The sequence below is a fragment of the Rhinoderma darwinii genome, chromosome 5 (genome assembly GCF_050947455.1).
Source record: "Rhinoderma darwinii isolate aRhiDar2 chromosome 5, aRhiDar2.hap1, whole genome shotgun sequence".
NCBI lineage: Eukaryota > Metazoa > Chordata > Amphibia > Anura > Rhinodermatidae > Rhinoderma > Rhinoderma darwinii.
The window spans coordinates 328,145,763-328,167,068 of NC_134691.1; the positions used below are offsets into that span (position 1 = coordinate 328,145,763).

The 21,306-nt window shown below is 46.1% G+C and overlaps 1 protein-coding gene across 7 annotated transcripts in view; it reads left to right on the forward strand.

Annotated features, from left to right (window-relative positions):
- The first annotated feature begins 4,598 nt into the window (after positions 1-4,598).
- AKAP9 (A-kinase anchoring protein 9) overlaps positions 4,599-21,306 on the forward strand; it is a 202,831-nt gene continuing 186,123 nt past the window's right edge. For all 7 annotated transcript variants that reach the window (XM_075827679.1, XM_075827681.1, XM_075827680.1 and 4 more), the window contains exon 1: positions 4,599-4,748. In XM_075827679.1, the coding sequence (XP_075683794.1) occupies positions 4,695-4,748 (54 nt within the window). In that variant the 5' untranslated portion in view covers positions 4,599-4,694. The remainder of the gene's footprint in view (positions 4,749-21,306) is intronic.

Here is a 21,306-nt window from a genome sequence, read left to right on the forward strand (position 1 = left end):
AGCAGGGAGCCGTTAAATCTCCCTGCTCTCAGCTACCAGAGGCAGCTGAGGGCTGGGGGCGTCCCTGCTCTAACGTGTGAGATCGATATTAGTATTGATCTCACATATTTAACCCTTCAGATGCGGCACTCAATAGCGAGTGCCGCATCTGAGTTGCTCTGGAGAGAGGGAGGGAGGGAGCTCCCTCTTATCCCACCGACACCCGGCGATAAGATCGCCGAGTGTCTGTTTCTCCGATGGCAGCCGGGGGCCTAATAAAGGCCCCCAAGTCTGCCTGTAGTGTATCAATACCTATAAAGTCCAAGCCAGACAGAAAACCTGTTTCAGCAATAACATCCATATACATCAATACTGGATATAGAATACCTATGAAGACATATATAGACAACAATACTAGAAGTGTAGATAACCATAGTACAAGTAAACCACTAACCAATATCAAAAAAAATCTTTATTTGGAAAATATTTAAAAACATACATAGACCATCACATACAATATAAAACAACACATAATAAAAATGTGGTCGTGGTCTCTAGGAGCAACAAATGTATCATATTATACATCCATGGAATCAAACAGTGTATTGTCAAGGTATTGACGACACTGTACAAGAATACCTCAACAGTTAACGATATACTAAATATGTACACACTGGACAAAAAATACAAATGACAGTGTCAGAGAGACTGATCCAAGATATAAAAAATATATAAAATCAGGATCAGATCCATGTCAAATATCAACCCATATTCTGCATGTCTGCCCCTAAATGAGTCAACCACAGACCACACACCAGTGTGTACATATTTAGTATATCGTTAACTGTTGAGGTATTCTTGTACAGTATCGTCAATACCTTGACAATACACTGTTTGATTCCATGGATGTATAATATGATACATTTGTTGCTCCTAGATACCACGACCACATTTTTATTATGTGTTGTTTTATATTGTATGTGATGGTCTATGTATGTTTTTAAATATTTTCCAAATAAAGATATTTTTTTGATATTGGTTAGTGCTTTACTTGTACTATGGTTATCTACACTTCTAGTATTGTTGTCTATATATGTCTTCATAGGTATTCTAGGCCTGCTAGGTCATGCCAAGTGAAAAAAAAATGAAAAACCCACTTTTCCCCCTTACAAACTGCTTTATTATTAAAAAACAAAATAACGTAAAAAAGTTACACATATTTGGTATCGTCGCATCCGTAACGACCCCAACTATAAACTTATTGCATCATTTAACCCATGCGGTGAACGTCGTAAAAAATAAAATAAAAAGACATGCAAAAATTTTTGTTTTCTTTGAATCCAGCCTTAAAAAAAATGTGATTAAAAAGTGATCAAAAAGTCGCATCTACTCCAAAATGGTACCGATAAAAACTACAAGTCGTCCCGCAAAAAAAAAGCCCTCATACGACCGCATCGTCAAAAAAATAAAAAAGTTATGGCTCTTCAAATATGGAGACACAAAAACAAATAATTTTGAAAAAAAAAGCGTTTTTACTGTGTAAAAGTAGTAAAACATACAAAAACTATACAAATTTGGTATCGCTGCAATCGCAACAACCCGCTGAATAAAGTTATTGTGTTATTTATACCACACGGTAAACGGCGTAAATTTAGGACGCAAAAGAGTGTGGTGAAATTGCAGGTTTTTTTCTATTCCCCCCCAAAAAAAGTTAATAAAAGTTAAAGAGGCTCTGTCACCAGATTTTGCAGCCCCTATCTGCTATTGCAGCAGATCGGCGCTGCAATGTAGATTACAGTAACATTTTTATTTTTAAAAAACGAGCATTTTTGGCCAAGTTATGACCATTTTCGTATTTATGCAAATGAGGCTTGCAAAAGTCCAAGTGGGCGTGTTGAAAAGTAAAAGTACAAGTGGGCGTGTATTATGTGCGTACATCGGGGCGTGTTTACTACTTTTACTAGCTGGGCGTTCTGACGAGAAGTATCATCCACTTCTCTTCAGAACGCCCAGCTTCTGGCAGTGCAGATCTGTGACGTCACTCACAGGTCCTGCATCGTGTCGGCCACATCGGCACCAGAGGCTACAGTTGATTCTGCAGCAGCATCAGCGTTTGCAGGTAAGTAGCTACATCGACTTACCTGCAAACGCCGATGCTGCTGCAGAATCAACTGTAGCCTCTGGTGCCGATGTGTCCTCGCTCGTCTGACACGATGCAGGACCTGTAAGTGACGTCACAGCGTGATCTGGCAGAAGCTGGGCGGTCTGAAGAGAAGTGGATGATACTTCGCGTCAGAACGCCCAGCTAGTAAAATTAGTAAACACGCCCCGATGTACGCACATAATACACGCCCAGTTGTACTTTTAGGGTATGTGCACACACACTAATTACGTCCGTAATTGACGGACGTATTTCGGCCAGAAGACCCGGACCGAACACACTGCAGGGGGCCGGGCTCCTAGCATCATAGTTATGTACGATGCTAGGAGTCCCTGCCTCTCTGCAGGGCGACTGTCCCGTACTGAAAACATGATTACAGTACGGGACAGTTGTCCTGCAGCGAGGCAGGGACTCCTAGCATCGTACATAAGTATGATGCTAGGAGCCCGGCTCCCTGCACTGTGTTCGGTCCGGTACTTGCGGCCGAAATACGTCTGTCAATTACGGACGTAATTAGTGTGTGTGCACATACCCTTACTTTTCAACACACCCACTTGGACTTTTGCTAGCCTCATTTGCATAAATACGAAAATGGTCATAACTTGGCCAAAAATGCTCGTTTTTTAAAAATAAAAACGTTACTGTAATCTACATTGCAGCGCCGATCTGCTGCAATAGCAGATAGGGGCTGCAAAATCTGGTGACAGAACCTCTTTAATCAATAAATTATATGTACCCCAAAATGGTGCTATTAAAAATTACAACTTGTCCCGCAAAAAACAAGACCTTATACAGCTATGTCGACACAAAAATAAAAAGTGTATAGCTCTTTGAATGAGATGATGGAAAAATGTAAAAAATGGCTTGGTCATTAAGGTCTAAAATAGGCTGGTCATTAAGGGGTTAAAGGTCTTCTCTCCTGGATCCAGTTCTGGTTTTGGCTTAAAAAATGCCTGCAAAATCTTTATCAAATCTGCAGTGTGTGAACAAGGCCTAATACTAAATTTCTCCTCCTCAGCATGCTTTCCATGCTCCTGTTGAGCTGACATTCTGCATATTCGTTAGGTACCACAACTTCTAGACAGGGGGCACGTGCTTGGATTTGCATTAATTTTTTACTGTCCATAACCAAAGCCAAAATCACAAGCGGAACAGGAAGAGCTTCCCAGTGATGGGGTGTCAGGGGATTTGGATGAGAGTTTAATTAGGAAAGGAGCGGATGAAGTTTACATGGAGCTGTCATCCTGAGATCACTGCAGCCGGCCATACACTATGTCTGATGATGCGATGTCTATGGAGGCTGCCGGAGGAACAAGGCCGGATATTTACCTGTCAGATCTATTGTCTGAAATGACCACGTATATACCAGGGGTCTCCAACTTGCGGCCAAACTACAACTCCCAGCAAGTGCCATAGCCTGGGAGTTATAGTTTTGCTATGGGTTAGGCTATGTTCACGCGCTTAACAAAAAACGTCTGAAAATATCGAGCTGTTTTCAGTGGAAAATAGCCTCTGATCTTCAGCAGTTTTTAAGCAACTACCGCTTTTTTCTGCCATTTTTGGAGCTGTTTTTTCTATTGAGTCAATGAAAAACGGCTCCAAAAACGCCCCGTGGGAATGGAACGCTGTTTTTCCCATAGAAATCAATGGGCAGATGTTTGGAGGCGTTCAGCTCTCGCATTATTAGCTGTTTCCGGCCCGAAAAACGGCTGAAAATAGCCCGTGTGAACATACCCTCAGATACTAATGGGGAAGCTGGAGGTCATAGCTGTCAAGACGATTGGTGGTCATAGACGTTCACGTGGTCTTGACTACAGTGGCCAGTCTATGGATGACATGTGACCGCTGGTTGCGTCATACATCACGTCACAACGCCTTCGTGTAAACAGTGTAGCCGTGGGGGACGGTAAACAAAGTATACGGATAAGTTTGTCATTTTTATTGTTTTTGTTTTTCAAATTTGTCTTTATTAACTTTTATTGTTTTTAAGTCCACTGCCACCAATTTATTAGACCTGGAAACCTACATTAGTGCCTCGGCTCCCTGGCATCCCCCGCAAGTTGCAAATTTAACGTTTTCTGATGGGAAAATTGGTCGCAAATCATTGCAAAAATCCAGCCAAGGTTGCAAGTTACTTTTTTTTCCCCCATATTTAAGCATTGCAGGGCGCGATCCTCGCCTTAGGGATATTGACAAGTCACTGATTAACACTATGTTCTTTGCATCTGAATGCAGTCTATTGTCCCCTGTTATCAGCCATCTCAGATTAGAGAGACAATCTCTGCCTCAGTGACCACCACTTTATGCCCCATATCTGCAGTGACTGTAGTGCAGCACTTATGATTAGTCTGGGCTGGGGGTAGTGTAGGTGACAGCTGGGGGGACATGTCAGTCCTGTCTCCGGTCACCGCCCCCCTCTCTCTGTAGCTCCCAGTCCAGTGATCACAGGCGCAGGCTGGTGACGTCACTGCGGCGCGCCGAATGTTTACGTGGAGATGGGAGAGAGCTGCGGCCGCTGGTAACACTGCGCATTGCTGTGTGTGCAGGGACCGGCATGGACGAAGAGGAGCAGGAGAGGAAGAGGAAGCTGGAGGCCGGCAAAGCCAAGGTAAGAACACCACAGAGTGCTGCCTCCATGACTGCTGTCACCTGTCATATATATCTCTATACTGCTGTCACCTGTCATATATATATATATATATATATATATATCTATACTGCTGTCACATCTTATATACTGCTGTCACCTGTCATATATATATATACTGCTGTCACATCGTATATACTGATGTCCTGTTATACATACTGCTGTCACATCGTATATACTGTTGTCACCTGTCATATATATATATACTGCTGTCACATCGTATATACTGCTGTCACCTGTCATATATATATATATACTGCTGTCACATCGTATATACTGCTGTCACCTGTCATATATATATATACTGCTGTCACATCGTATATACTGCTGTCACCTGTCATATATATATATATACTGCTGTCACATCGTATATACTGCTGACACCTGTCATATATATATATATATATACTGCTGTCACATCGTATATACTGCTGTCACCTGTCATATATATATATACTGCTGTCACATCGTATATACTGCTGTCACCTGTCATATATATATATACTGCTGTCACATCGTATATACTGCTGTCACCTGTCATATATATACATACTGCTGTCACATCGTATATACTGCTGTCACCTGTCATATATATATATACTGCTGTCACATCGTATATACTGATGTCCTGTTATACATACTGCTGTCACATCGTATATACTGTTGTCACCTGTCATATCATATATATATATATATATATATACTGCTGTCACCTGTCATATCATGTATATACTGCTGTCACGTGTGCTGTCCTGCCACATTGTTCTTTATCCCCTGTGTCCTGTCATCTGTATGGAGTAATCTGTGTCTTGTCACCATCATGTCAGTGAACTATAAGTAATGATATGTCATGTCACTGCTGCTGTTACGTCTGTGTGTTGTGTGTATTGTTATCTGTGGTGTGTGTGGTTATCATCTGTGACCTGTGTGTATTACTGTCATCGGTTTTGTGTGTGTGTGTGTATTTTGCTTTAACCTGTGACGTGTGATGTGTATCTATTGTTGTTACCTGTTACACGTGTGTGTGTATTGTCACCTGTGTGTATTGTTGTCACCTGTTGTGTGTGTATATTGCTTTCATCTGTTACACGTGTGTATTGTCACCTGTAATGTGTGTGTGCGCTGTGACATGTAGGTATTGTTTCCACCTGTTACAGGTGGGTGTGTTGATGTAGAACATATCTGTCATCTGTCATGGGTCCTTTAAAAACAGAAAAATTGACACTAGAACAGAAGCTTATGTGTGTATATGTGTCAGCGGCAGTGCACACAACAATCACCAATCACACTATCCATTCTCATGACCGTTTTTTTTTTTTGCATTTATAATGATTGGTGTGTTTCGGTGTGCTCATCCTGTGTGTGTGTGCGTGTCGGTGTGCTCATCCTGTGTGTGTGTGCGTGTCGGTGTGCTCATCCTGTGTGTGTGTCGGTGTGCTCATCCTCTGTGCGTGTCGGTGTGCTCATCCTCTGTGTGTTTGTGTTTGTGTGTGTTGGTGTGTCGGTATGCTCATCGTGTGTGTGTGTGTGCTCATCCTCTGTGTGTGTGTCGGTGTGCTTATCCTCTGTGCATGTCGGTGTGCTCATCGTGTGTGTGTGTGTGTGTCGGTGTGCTCATCCTCTGTGTGTGTGTGTGTGTGTCGGTGTGCTCATCCTCTGTGTGTCGGTGTGCTCATCCTCTGTGTGTGTGTAGGTGTGCTCATCCTCTGTGTGTGTGTGTCGGTGTGCTCATCCTCATGTTGCACACCTTGCTGTTTATTTTCCTGCCGGAATGTCATTCATTGTGTCCAGACCAGACTGTGCATGTCGCTCTTTCACTTGGCTCTGTGTGACGTGTGTATTGTTATGACCGGGACTCATGTATCAAAAATGTCAGACTGATGCTGGAAACCTCCGCCCTGTTTATCAATACATTCCCCCAGTTTACCCCCAAAAAACAACGGACTTGCCTGTTTTGTGTTATGCATGTGCAGACATAATGAACATTTTAATCAAACAAATGACACTATTGATCCATGACCCCCCCCCCCATCTATTTGTGTACTTGTTGTGTGACTACTTGTATGAACTATTATGTTTATTACACTAGGACTGTACTGCAGTTTTTGGTTGGAATGATACAGAACAGTTGTCACATTATATTTTTATTCCTATGTGACTGCATCTGTGATTCTAGTTTGTGGGTTGTTTTCTATTGATGTCTTTGAGAGTTCTTATTGTGTGGCTGCGAAAAATAGTAATCAGTGGTTCATGTAGTCTACAGCTGAGGTTCTCCAATGGTTGCAAAACTACAACACCCAACATGCTGCCAGTAATGTGGGGACAACACGACTGCATAGGAGAGCCGACAGCTCCTCTATACTACACCACACAGGAGAGCTAACAGCTCCTCTATACTACACCACACAGGAGAGCTAACAGCTCCTCTATACTACACCACACAGGAGAGCTAACAGCTCCTCTATACTACACCACACAGGAGAGCTAACAGCTCCTCTATACTACACCACACAGGAGAGCTAACAGCTCCTCTATACTACACCACACAGGAGAGCTAACAGCTCCTCTATACTACACCACACAGGAGAGCTAACAGCTCCTCTATACTACACCACACAGGAGAGCTAACAGCTCCTCTATACTACACCATACAGGAGAGCTAACAGCTCATCTATACTACACTACACAGGAGAACTGACAGATCCTCTATACTACACCACACAGCAGAGCTGACAGATCCTCTATACTACACCACTCAGGAGAGCTGACAGCTCCTCTATACTACACCACACAGGAGAGCTGACAGATCCTCTATACTACACCGCACAGGAGAACTGACAGATCGTCTATACTACACCACACAGGAGAACTGACAGCTCCTCTATACTACACCACACAGGAGTACTGACAGATCCTCTATACTACCCCACACAGGAGAGCAGACAGCTCCTCTATACTACACCACACAGGAGAACTGATAGCTCCTCTATACTACACCACACAGGAGAACTGATAGCTCCTCTATACTACATCACACAGGAGAGCTGACAGCTCCTCTATACTACACCACACAGGAGAGCTGACAGATCCTCTATACTACACCACACAGGAGAGCTGACAGATCCTCTATACTACACCACACAGGAGAGCAGACAGCTCCTCTATACTACACCACACAGGAGAACTGATAGCTCCTCTATACTACACCACACAGGAGAACTGATAGCTCCTCTATACTACATCACACAGGAGAGCTGACAGATCCTCTATACCACACCACACAGGAGAGCCGACAGCTCCTCTATACCACACCACGCAGGAGAGCCGACAGATCCTCTATACTACACCACGCAGGAGAGCTGACAGCTTCTCTATACTACACCACACAGGAGAGCCGACAGATCCTCTATACTACACCACACAGGAGAGCTGACAGCTTCTCTATACTACACCACACAGGAGAGCCGACAGATCCTCTATACTACACCACACAGGAGAGCTGACAGCTCCTCTATACTACACCACACAGGAGAACTGACAGCTCCTCTATACTACACCACACAGGAGAACTGACAGCTCCTCTATACTACACCACACAGGAGAACTGACAGCTCCTCTATACTACACCACACAGGAGAGCTGACTAATCCTCTATCCTACACCACACAGGAGAGCTGACAGATCCTCCATACTGCACCACACGGGAGAGCTGACAGATCCTCTATACTACACCACACGGGTGAGCTGACAGATCCTCTATACTACACCACACAGGAGATTTGACAGCTTCTCTATACTACACCACACAGGAGAGCCGACAGATCCTCTATACTACACCACACAGGAGAACTGACAGCTCCTCTATCCTACACCACACAGGAGAGCTGACAGATCCTCTATCCTACACCACACAGGTGAGCTGACTGATCCTCTATCCTACACCACACAGGAGAGCTGACAGATCCTCTATACTACACCACACACGAGAGCTGACAGCTCCTCTATACTACACCACACAGGAGAGCTGACAGATCCTCTATACTACACCGCACAGGAGAACTGACAGCTCCTCTATACTACACCACACAGGAGTACTGACAGATCCTCTATACTACCCCACACAGGAGAGCAGACAGCTCCTCTATACTACACCACACAGGAGAACTGACAGATCCTCTATACCACACCACACAGGAGAGCCAACAGCTCCTCTATACCACACCACACAGGAGAGCCGACAGCTCCTCTATACTACACCACACAGGAGAGCCGACAGATCCTCTATACTACACCACGCAGGAGAGCTGACAGATCCTCTATACTACACCACACAGGAGATTTGACAGCTTCTCTATAGTACACCACACAGGAGAGCTGACAGCTCCTCTATAGTACACCACACAGGAGAGCTCACAGCTCCTCTATACTACACCACACAGGAGAGCCGACAGATCCTCTATACTACACCACACAGGAGAACTGATAGCTCCTCTATACTACACCACACAGGAGAGCTGACAGATCCTCTATACTACACCACACAGGAGAACTGATAGCTCCTCTATACTACATCACACAGGAGAGCTGACAGATCCTCTATACTACACCACACAGGAGAGCTGACAGATCCTCTATACTACACCACACAGGAGAGCTGACAGATCCTCTATACTACACCACACAGGAGGGTTGATAGATCCTCCATATTACACCACACAGGAGAGCTGACAGCTCCTCTATACTACACCACACAGGAGAGCTAACAGCTCCTCTATACTACACCACACAGGAGAGCTAACAGCTCCTCTATACTACACCACACAGGAGAGCTGACAGATCCTCTATACTACACCACACAGCAGAACTGACTGCTCCTCTATACTACACCACACAGGAGAGCTGATAACTCCTCTACACTACACTACACCACACAGGAGAGCTAACAGCTCCTCTATACTACACCACACAGGAGAGCTGACCGCTCCTCTATACTACACCACACAGGAGAGCTGACAGCTCCTCTATACTACACCACACAGGAGAACTGACAGATCCTCTATACCACACCACACAGGAGAGCCGACAGCTCCTCTATACTACACCACGCAGGAGAGCCGACAGATCCTCTATACTACACCACGCAGGAGAGCTGACAGATCCTCTATACTACACCACACAGGAGATTTGACAGCTTCTCTATAGTACACCACACAGGAGAGCTGACAGCTCCTCTATAGTACACCACACAGGAGAGCTGACAGATCCTCTATACTACACCATACAGGAGAGCCGACAGATCCTCTATACTACACCACACAGGAGAACTGATAGCTCCTCTATACTACACCACACAGGAGAACTGATAGCTCCTCTATACTACATCACACAGGAGAGCTGACAGATCCTCTATACTACACCACACAGGAGAGCTGACAGATCCTCTATACTACACCACACAGGAGAGCTGACAGATCCTCTATACTACACCACACAGGAGGGCTGACAGCTCCTCTATACTACACCACACAGGAGAGCTGACAGCTCCTCTATACTACACCACACAGGAGAGCTAACAGCTCCTCTATACTACACCACACAGGAGAGCTGACAGATCCTCTATACTACACCACACAGCAGAACTGACTGCTCCTCTATACTACACCACACAGGAGAGCTGATAACTCCTCTACACTACACTACACCACACAGGAGATTTGACAGCTTCTCTATACTACACCACACAGGAGAGCCGACAGATCCTCTATACTACACCACGCAGGAGAGCTGACAGATCCTCTATACTACACCACACAGGAGATTTGACAGCTTCTCTATACTACACCACACAGGAGAGCCGACAGATCCTCTATACTACACCACACAGGAGAGCTGACAGCTCCTCTATACTACACCACACAGGAGAGCTGACAGCTCCTCTATACTACACCACACAGGAGAACTGACAGCTCCTCTATACTACACCACACAGGAGAGCTGACAGATCCTCTATCCTACACCACACAGGGGAGCTGACAGATCCTCCATACTGCACCACACAGGAGAGCTGACAGATCCTCTATACTACACCACACAGGTGAGCTGACAGATCCTCCATACTACACCACACAGGAGAGCTGACAGATCCTCTATACTACACCACACAGGAGAGCTGACAGATCCTCTATACTACACCACACAGGAGAGCAGACCGATCCTCTATACTACACCACACACGAGAACTGATAGCTCCTCTATACTACACCACACAGGATAACTGACAGATTATCTATACTACACCACACAGGAGAGCTGACAGCTCCTCTATACTACACCACACAGGAGAGCTGACAGCTCCTCTATACTACACCACACAGGAGAGCTGACAGCTCCTCTATACTACACCACACAGGAGAGCTGACAGCTCCTCTACACCACACAGGAGAACTGACAGATCCTCTATACTACACCACACAGGAGAGCTGACAGATCCTCTACACTACACCACACAGGAGAGCTGACAGCTCCTCTATACTACACCACACAGGAGAGCTGACAGCTCCTCTATACTACACCACACAGGAGAGCTGATAGATCCTCTATACTACACCACACAGGAGAGCTGACAGATCCTCTATACTACACCACACAGGAGAGCTGATAGATCCTCTATACTACACCACACAGGAGAGCTGATAGATCCTCTATACTACACCACACAGGAGAGCTGACAGATCCTCTATACTACACCACACAGGAGAACTGACAGATTATTTTGAAGTTATGCATTTTTTCTCCTCAATAGTGAACAATTTATAGCAGAGGTCCAGTATTTTAGCGTCCCATTTTGAGCTCATCTTTGTTTTCCAGCTACTGGAGTGGGGAAACTATATGTGTTTCTATATTAACTTTGCAAAATGATGTAGTATTACATGACACCTATTGATGGGCGACCATGTTATACAGTTTTGCTCCTAGTCCACAATGGCGGACCTCTCCTCCTTCTATGACGTCGATAGGACCTACTGGGGCGTATGGACGAAGGTTGCCTAGAGTGGACTGACCCTTTACCAGGGAAGACTTGCTCTTGGTAGTGTAACCCCCATATAACACACACTGCAGTCCCTGATGCTGCGTCTCTTCCACTGATGTCACAGTTGCTGGGTTCATCTCTGTGTGACAACTGTCCCTGTATGTGGGATCTCTGCACCTGTTCACTGCATGTGTTGTGCATTTGTGTCAGCGCAGTTGTCGGAGCACAGGTGTTCATTGTGAGTCCTGTACACAAGGCTACATTCACTGCTTTTTCTAGAGACCTATACAGGGGCAGAGTTATCAGAAACTGGCACAAGTCCGCAGTCACATGTAGCAGCTTTTTCATGTCCTGACTACAGTTCATATGTCGTATAGGACTTTAGTGGGAAAAAAGCAGCAACACAAAAAACTCCACATATAAACAATGTGACTTCTAGAAGCAGTTCTAGGAACAAATCAATTGTATATGTCACAATTGAATTATAGGGGTCCAACGGGTGAGACCCTCACCGATCCTGAGCATAAGGGGGACTTGTCCTTACGAACAGGTGGCCATGCATGACTAGGTGCCCATATTGAGCACTGTCATCTGGATATTGATAGCTGAAAATAGGAGAACAACCACATCCGTCTTCTGGACCGTAGCTAAAAAATGGGTGGTGGTTTTGGACGTTTTTTGGCGCTGATTCCTTTGCAGTTTCCGCGTCAAAATCAGCATAAAAAGACTGTGTGAATTGGGCCTTATTCTTCAGCGATGCGTTTTTACGGTGATGTGGAATAAGACCTGCATGGGTGTCCTGTGCCCGTCCTAGTTCCTGTGCGAAGAGTGACCGCCACATGATCAAAGGGCTCCCCTCTTTGATGGGGTCACCAAGTTTCCTGATTACATCATAGGGGACTGGAAAACCTCTGTTTGGTCAGTCCCGGGGACCTAGAAAGAACCTGTCACATTGACACAGATCATAATATGTCAAATATTAGATTAGAGAGTAAAAAAATAGAAAAATAAAACTGTAATTCCTTAATTGAATGAAATTATTATTTTATTATTTTTTTTTTTTTAAAAGCAATTAAAATTAAACAAATATCCGTGATTATTTAATATAATTTATTTATTTTTTTAAACAAAAACCCTACACTTGTTGGGTAAAAAAAAATGATATAAGTTACACAGTCCCCCCCATGTGTCCCCATAAAGCAGAAGAAAATACAGACTGTCCCTATAATACAAGCAGCATACAGCCACGTCCTGAAGAAACGCCCGGTGTGTGACTGGATACAGTGTGAACGGTGACCTCTTTAGCTTTGACGCTTTTTTTTCTGTCTCTGTCCGGTGGTTTGTTATAACGTCGTGCTCGCTGTGCTGCGGTGTCAGGGGGCACAGTTGCCGGCGGGCGCCTGGTGCTGGGATTTCGCCCCCTGCGGGTGACAGCTGCGGCTCCTGTGTGTGACACTTCAGTGTTTTCTCCCCGGACTCGGCTGTAAGCTCTCGCGTGTCGGACGTTGATTTAGTAAACCACTTTGTGTGAATTGATCTTCGTCTTTTCTTGTCTGACCTCACGGGGAGAAAGTCATTGAGAGGTTGTCATCTGCCCCTTTTATTCCCTTCACCTACAATCTGGTTATTAAAAGTTTCCCTCCTGTCCCTGTTCTGTAGGCCAAAGTTTCTCAACAACCCGCGGTACATGTGCATTAGGGGGTTACATGGCCGGATCTTGGGTAGAAATGTGTCCCCGGGCTCCTGCCATAAACCTCTTGCTCCCTCTTGCACTATAGCACGCTGCCTCTGTTGTGGGGGCATTGCTGCACGCTGCCTCTGTTGTGGGGGCATTGCTGCACGCTGCCTCTGTTGTGGGGGCATTGCTGCACGCTGCCTCTGTTGTGGGGGCATTGCTGCACGCTGCCTCTGTTGTGGGGGCATTGCTGCACGCTGCCTCTGTTGTGGGGGCATTGCTGCACGCTGCCTCTGTTGTGGGGGCATTGCTGCACGCTGCCTCTGTTGTGGGGGCATTGCTGCACGCTGCCTCTGTTGTGGGGGCATTGCTGCACGCTGCCTCTGTTGTGGGGGCATTGCTGCACGCTGCCTCTGTTGTGGGGGCATTGCTGCACGCTGCCTCTGTTGTGGGGGCATTGCTGCACGCTGCCTCTGTTGTGGGGGCATTGCTGCATGCTGCCTCTGTTGTGGGGGCATTGCTGCACGCTGCCTCTGTTGTGGGGGCATTGCTGCACGCTGCCTCTGTTGTGGGGGCATTGCTGCACGCTGCCTCTGTTGTGGGGGCATTGCTGCACGCTGCCTCTGTTGTGGGGGCATTGCTGCACGCTGCCTCTGTTGTGGGGGGCATTGCTGCACGCTGCCTCTTGTGGGGGGCATTGCCGCACGCTGCCTCTTGTGGGGGCATTGCCGCACGCTGCCTCTTGTGGGGGCATTGCCGCAGGCTGCCTCTGTTGTGGGGGCATTGCCGCAGGCTGCCTCTGTTGTGGGGGCATTGCCGCACGCTGCCTCTGTTGTGGGGGCATTGCCGCACGCTGCCTCTGTTGTGGGGGGCATTGCCGCACGCTGCCTCTGTTGTGGGGGGCATTGCCGCAGGCTGCCTCTGTTGTGGGGGGTATTGCCGCAGGCTGCCTCTGTTGTGGGGGGTATTGTCGAAGACTGATACTACATGAGTCAATACACTGAGTGTGATCATAACCTTAGAAGTAAGAGGCCCTGAGGATATGAGAAGTGGGTGCTCCTATTACAGATGTGGGTGCTCCTATTACATGTGTGGGGGGCTCCTCGGTTACATGTGTGGGGGGCTCCTCGGTTACATGTGTGGGGGGCTCCTCGGTTACATGTGTGGGGGGCTCCTCGGTTACATGTGTGGGGGGCTCCTCGGTTACATGTGTGGGGGGCTCCTCGGTTACATGTGTGGGGGGCTCCTCGGTTACATGTGTGGGGGGCTCCTCGGTTACATGTGTGGGGGGCTCCCTCGGTTACATGTGTGGGGGGCTCCCTCGGTTACATATGTGGGTGACTCTGGGATAGGATGAGAACAGTGGGCACAGATTGTCAGGAGAAATCCTTGCATTGGTTTCTACATACACATTGTGTCCATGGATATAAACCCGCAGGATATAGATCTGAGCTCAGGGACTGAATTACCAGACTCCATATCCTGCGCTCAGATCAACCATGGAAGGTTTGGATGGAAATTTTGCAAGATAAATCCCAGGAGCCAAAGAGCCTATAAATTTACTGCTGGTGCCTGACGTTTTGTGGTTGTTTCCTATTGAGATCTATGGAAGTTCTCGTTTGGCTACTAAAAATATTAAACTGGCTCCTTATGTCTTTAGTTATTGTCCATCCCTCCCCCAAAGATTAGACAATTATACACCCCCGACAGAGTACCATACGGAGTTACACTTACTTCAGAGACATGTGCTACTGTAAATCAATAGCAATAGTCATTTAGTGGGTAGGAAGGAGGAGAGATCAGGGGCTATGCATATTGGTGAAGCCTGGGTGACTCTGTGACAAAATGATAGCTCCGTAGCTGCTAAAATGTCTCCTGTTGCAAAAATGCAACTCCCACCAATCGTCTCTGTCCGGGCATGATGGGAGTTGTAGTTTTGCAAGAGCTGAAGATCCACTAGTTGGAGACCTTTGTTCGAACTACAGAATTTTTGATCTTTATTTTATCTTTGGCCAAAATAATCTCTTAGGAACATACAATGCAGTATTGACGTCTCTTTCTCTGTATGAAAAATCTCCTTGAATTGTTTTCTATAAACGTCTTTGGAAGTTTTATTTCCGGGCACTGAAATATTCAATTTGGCTCCTGGATTTGTGTGGCTGACAGTATTTTGTCTGTCCCTGTAGTTTGGCCATATGGCCGCCCCCTGTGGAGTCCTGATAAAACCTCACTACATGTGTCCCAGCTTATATTGCGCTGTCAGTCTGGTTCATGTGAAATCCTGCTGTAAGTATTATGATTGTATATGGGTTATTATAATGAGGACGCGGGGTCACATGACGTAGGTGTATATAAGAGATCTCTTCAGTTTTATTTGGTTGTGACACTTCCAGGCTTCCTGCACTATTCCGCACCTCAGGTTAATTTCTGAGCGGTTTCCCCTTCGGGTCAGTTCACACGCTGCGTAAATACTGAGCAGAAAAAACGCTCATAAATTGACCTGCGGTGCAGAATTTTATTCTGCAGGATGTCCGTTGTATTTGCGTAATCGCTGCCTATATGTTGCGGGTTTTCCGCATTGAATTCAATGGGAGGTAAAACCCATAACAAACAGCAGTTGTTGTGGTTTTTGCAGCAGGTTCGCAGCGATCACGCCGCAAAAGACGCAACTCCGTAAAAAACAAAAACTCCTACTTACCCAAAAGTCTGTGTTCCTCCCTCCAGCGCGGCCTTCTGGGATATTTCATCCGCTGATACGCTGCATGCTTTTAAGCAGCTTATCTGCCATGTGTGAACTCCGCCTTATTGTGTCCGTTATATGTGACTGGAGGATGCAGATCTACATTATCATGTGTCTACAAAATTGACTCTAAGTCATGGGCGCCCAAACTTTTCCGGTCCGAGGGCCACATTGTCAGATTGTACCGCCGCTCCAAGGGCTGCAATAAAACTTAAAAGGCTTGTACAGAATCAAAAATGATCACCTATCCAAAGGATAGGTGATAAGTTTCTGATCGCTGGGATCCCCACTGATCGGGAGAATGGGGGTCCCGAACCACCGTTCATCTCCACTGCTTGACCGCAGTGAGGAGGACATTGATTGGAGCATGCGCGCTGCCACTCCATTCAAAGTCTATGGAAGAGACGGAAACAGTCGCGTGCAGTGCTCGGATGATTCCTTCTTTCTCATAGACATTGAATGCTGGGGGTTCAGGTCCCCCGTTCTCACGACTGGTGGGGGTCCCAGCGATCACAAAATGATCACCTATCCTGTGGATAGATGATGATTTATGATTATGGGAAATATCCCTTAAGAAGACAGAACTGCTGAACTGGAATGAATAACAATAGTGCGGCGTCCATCATCAGTGATCACTGTGTGGGGAGTAAATAACGGAACAGACCTTTATACTACAGGTTGCGGATAATCTATGACATACTGTGTGGTGTCCCATATACTGGAATGGTAGCGTTGGGGTTTGTCCACACGTAGCGGAATATTTGCAGAAAACTTCTGCAGCAGACTTACCGCTGCGGCAAAAATGCACCATTTCCTGCGTTTTTTACTGCAAAAAATGGTGCGTATTTTGCGGCTTTTTTCTCAATGCTGTGAGATGTCGACATCTCCTCTGAAAAACACAGCGATTCAGTCCAGTTTCCGCAGCAGGAATTGACAAGCTGCGCTCCGAAAAATACGCGCCGCAGGTCAATTTCTTGTCGGAATTTATATGCAGCGATGTGGATGAGAAGCAAATTTTCCATATGGAAATCGGAGCGTGCTCTTTCTGTTGTGGATGGTCACTGCAGATTTTACGCTTCTCGGGGTACGTCCACGCGGAGCGTAAACACTGCGGAATTTCCATCTGGATTTTCCGTGTGAAAAGATAGGGATTCCACTTCGCAGGTCAGTTTCCGCACCTTTTCTGCGTGTTTTTTCCGCACGTGTGGATGAGATTTGATGTAATGCAGAATTTCCGCATGGAAATTTCAGGCAGATTTTCCACAGTGTTTACGCTTTGTGTGGATGTGCCGTCAACGTAGAAAAGGTGAAATCCGCAACAAAATCTCGCAGATGTCCTGCAGCAATTCCGTTTCATTTGAATCCACCTTAAGAATAGGAACGTATCCGCCGTGGACACCGCAGGGAATGCTGTCCGAAAAACCGCGCCACATTCTGTTTTTTTGTTTTTTTTTCAGCCGGAATTTCCGCTGCAGAAAGCAGCACCGGGAAAAAAACAAAACGTTCATCCTTACCCCTCCCTCTCTTCTGTGCGTGGTCCGGCCTCCTGGGATGACATTGCCGGCATGGCTGCCCCGGTCACATAGGATCAAACGTCATCCCAGGAGGTCGGATTGGACAAGAATCAGGGAACTCTGGGTAAGTATAAAGTTTTTTTTCTTGCTTGCGATTTTTGCAGCGTAATCGCTGCAATTCCGCCGCAAATGTCGCAACACGCACTACTTTATTGTGGGTTTAAGCACCTCATTGAATTCAATGGGGAGAACCTGCAACACAAGAACAGCGATTCCGCAGCATTAATTGACATTCTGAAAAAAACGCGCCGCAGGTCAATTTATGAGCGGTTTTTTTGGGTGTTTTTTTTCTCGCTGTCTGGGGATGAGATTTGTGGAAATCTCACGCACTCTGCTGCTACGTAATACGCTGAAGAAATCCGTTGTGGAAAATCTGCAGTGTTTACGCCGTGTGTGTTTATACCCTAAGGCCGAATTCAGACAACCGTAGCATACGTCCGTTAAAGCGACACCTGTCACACGGACGCACGTATTTCAGTGGGGCCGTTGTTCCATCGGACCGTGTGAAGGGTCTGTTGAAAAATAGAACATATTTTCTTCCGTTTTCACGGATCCCTCCTTAGACTCCAGTCTATGGGAATCCGTGAAAACGGGTCCCGCACGGGTGTAACTCGGACGTGTTAATCCAGCCTAAGGGTCCACGATCTGTACGGCTCCGTTCACACTAGCATCATGACTTCCAAACAATCCAGGGATACAGAGATCCCCGGTGACTTTAATAAACGGTAAGAAAGCATCTGCAGCATTGTTATTTGGCCATCATATGGCGCTGGTATTTGGGTATCGCACTGTGTGGGGCTTATTATACACTATATGGTTATGTGATCGCTGCATGACCGTACACCATATTGTGGGCGCCAACACAATGTACCAAACAGGGCATCATCCAACTAAATTTAGGTCGGGCCCCACACCATCTTTGTCCGGCACACTTTTTAGGGGACATTTGTACACGCTGCAGTGTTTTTCGGGACTGAAATTGACCTGTGGTGCGTTTATTAGAATCCGCATTATGTCAATTTATCTGGCGTTTCTGCTTGCGAATTCTATCTGCCCAGTGCAGAAGAAAATCTCACCAAGATCCGCAACACGAAAACGCAACGAAAAACACATAAAAAAAACGCACCTGAAGTTGCCTTTTTTTTTTTTTGCTGTGAATTTCTAGCGGTTTTGCTGCGGAAAATATTTTCTGCCGCAAAATACGCAACGTGTCCATGTCGCCTTACGGGGCATCGGTGGCAGGCACACATATATTTTAAGGATCATGCAGGTCTAGGCAGACGGACCGCCACCATCAGGAAGTGATTCTACAATGATGCCAGAACTTACTATGATGGGAGAACCCCTTTAAGATGCATCAGTGAATGGCACACTGGTATGGGGGCATTTGTGGCATACTCTCAGAAACATTGGCGACAGTAAAAAAGGGCAGAAGCGTTACAATATCGCTTATGAACATGAGATTTGAGCGTGTTTTTTGTGCACATAAATCCTTTGGTTTCCTAGAGATAAGTGACGCCAGAAGTACAGGTGGGGTTGTTTTCCCCTGCTTATCGTCGCCCCCTACTGAGTAATGATTGTGAAGTGACAACCTCCGAGCACATTTCAGGGCTCACAACATTGGTTGTCACTTTTCAATCCCAAAATGTGGAATATCTATAAAACGCTGCCCCCTATAGATAATGTAAAAAATAAAATTATGTTTAACTGTAGTAACCGTTTCACAACCAGACAAAAATAAACTCTAGGGGGTTAAATCCAGGCACCGCCGTTATTTCATGCCACAGTGCAATTTGGGTTAGAGAGACACAATATTATATGAAGGGGAGAAGCTGCGGCACTGGATAAGATTGTTTGCCGCCAGACAGAAGAAAGAATCTGAAAACACTGAGCGATCCAAATGAAATTTACAGACCAGACGTGTCCTTGAGAAATTGCAGACATGGAGCGTAATCAGACGGGGGCCTTTTGTCCTCGAACAACATCCTTATTGGTGCTGAAACATGCGGAATCGGAAAAAAACAAAATAATTCATGTAATAATTTCCATTTCCTATTGAACAAGAAATTCTGTTTATCTTTCGAGGTCAGAGAGGCCGCCGATGTCCGAGCGCTCACAGGAGCCATATTAAAGGGAGCTCCTCCATTAGTTTGTCCTCCGCCATTTGTATCAGGCGTTTACAACAATCGCCATCTCCCCAGACAAGAATTATACTCGACCAACCAGAAAATGGCCTTGACAACTTTTCTCTCGTAATGACAAAAATGAATTCGAGGTTGTCAGAGTCCTATCCGTTACCATACAGTCCACCACTAACAAGAGTTCCAGTCTGTATCGCCAGTATAGGCTCCTGTTGTGTTTAAGGGTGCCACAAGAACCGCGTGGCAAAACCGCACATTGTTTTACGATGCAGGTTTTCACCGTGCGGCCGTTACCTGTATGGGCAGGCTAGTTCACAGAGGATTATCCACACTAATACATTGTGAGGAAACCGCAGCTGTATTGGTCAGGATGGGTTATCACCTTCTGAATCTAAACAACATCTCCTTTCACTGACAGCAAGCAGAAATGGTAAAAACAGTGAAGAATGGAAACTTTTATCAAGATTGTGTAAACAATAAGTGGGCGCTGCTGCCCCTTCATTCAGCTGATAGTATGGCTGACTGGTTTTGGTTTAGTAAGGGTCTATTCGCAAGTTGCGGTTTTAGCTGCAGTATTCGCACAATTGCTGCAGTTTGCCCCAATTTGGCAAATGCCGCAGTATGACCGCAACGTTATTTCTCTTTGCTTTAGTATTGAAACAAAATAGAAATAATATTGATAGAAAAAAATAATAATATTGATACAAACATTTCATGGAGTTGCTGTTTATTTATTAATTAATTTCATTTTTTTTATCAAACGGGGCGTTTTTTTACGCTCCGTTTTTTTCAAACAGCCGCGTAAAAAAAAGCGCCTTGTCTGAACGAAACACCGTTGTTCCCATTGAAATCAATGGCCAGCTGTTTGTAGGCGTTCAGCTTCTGTTTTTTGAGATGTTTAAGCCCCAAAAAACACCTGAAAACACTATGTGTGAGCAAACCCTAAAGGGGATGCTGCTGCGGCGGCTCTTTACTCTGGCTTATAGAAGTGGCACCCAGGCAGAGGTCGCCCCTCTGTCAACCATACACCCTAAAAAAAGGAAAGAGGTTGTAGAGATGAGAATGCATCAACCCCTCGCTGTTCCCTCGCTGTTCCCTCGCTGTTCCCTCGCTGTTCCCTCGCTGTTCCCTCGCTGTTCCCTCGCTGTTCCCTCGCTGTTCCCTCGCTGTTCCCTCGCTGTTCCCTCGCTGTTCCCTCGCTGCTCCCTCGCTGCTCCCTCGCTGCTCCCTCGCTGCTCCCTCGCTGCTCCCTCGCTGTTCCCTCGCTGTTCCCTCGCTGTTCCCTCGCTGCTCCCTCGCTGCTCCCTCGCTGCTCCCTCGCTGCTCCCTCGCTGCTCCCTCGCTGTTCCCTCGCTGCTC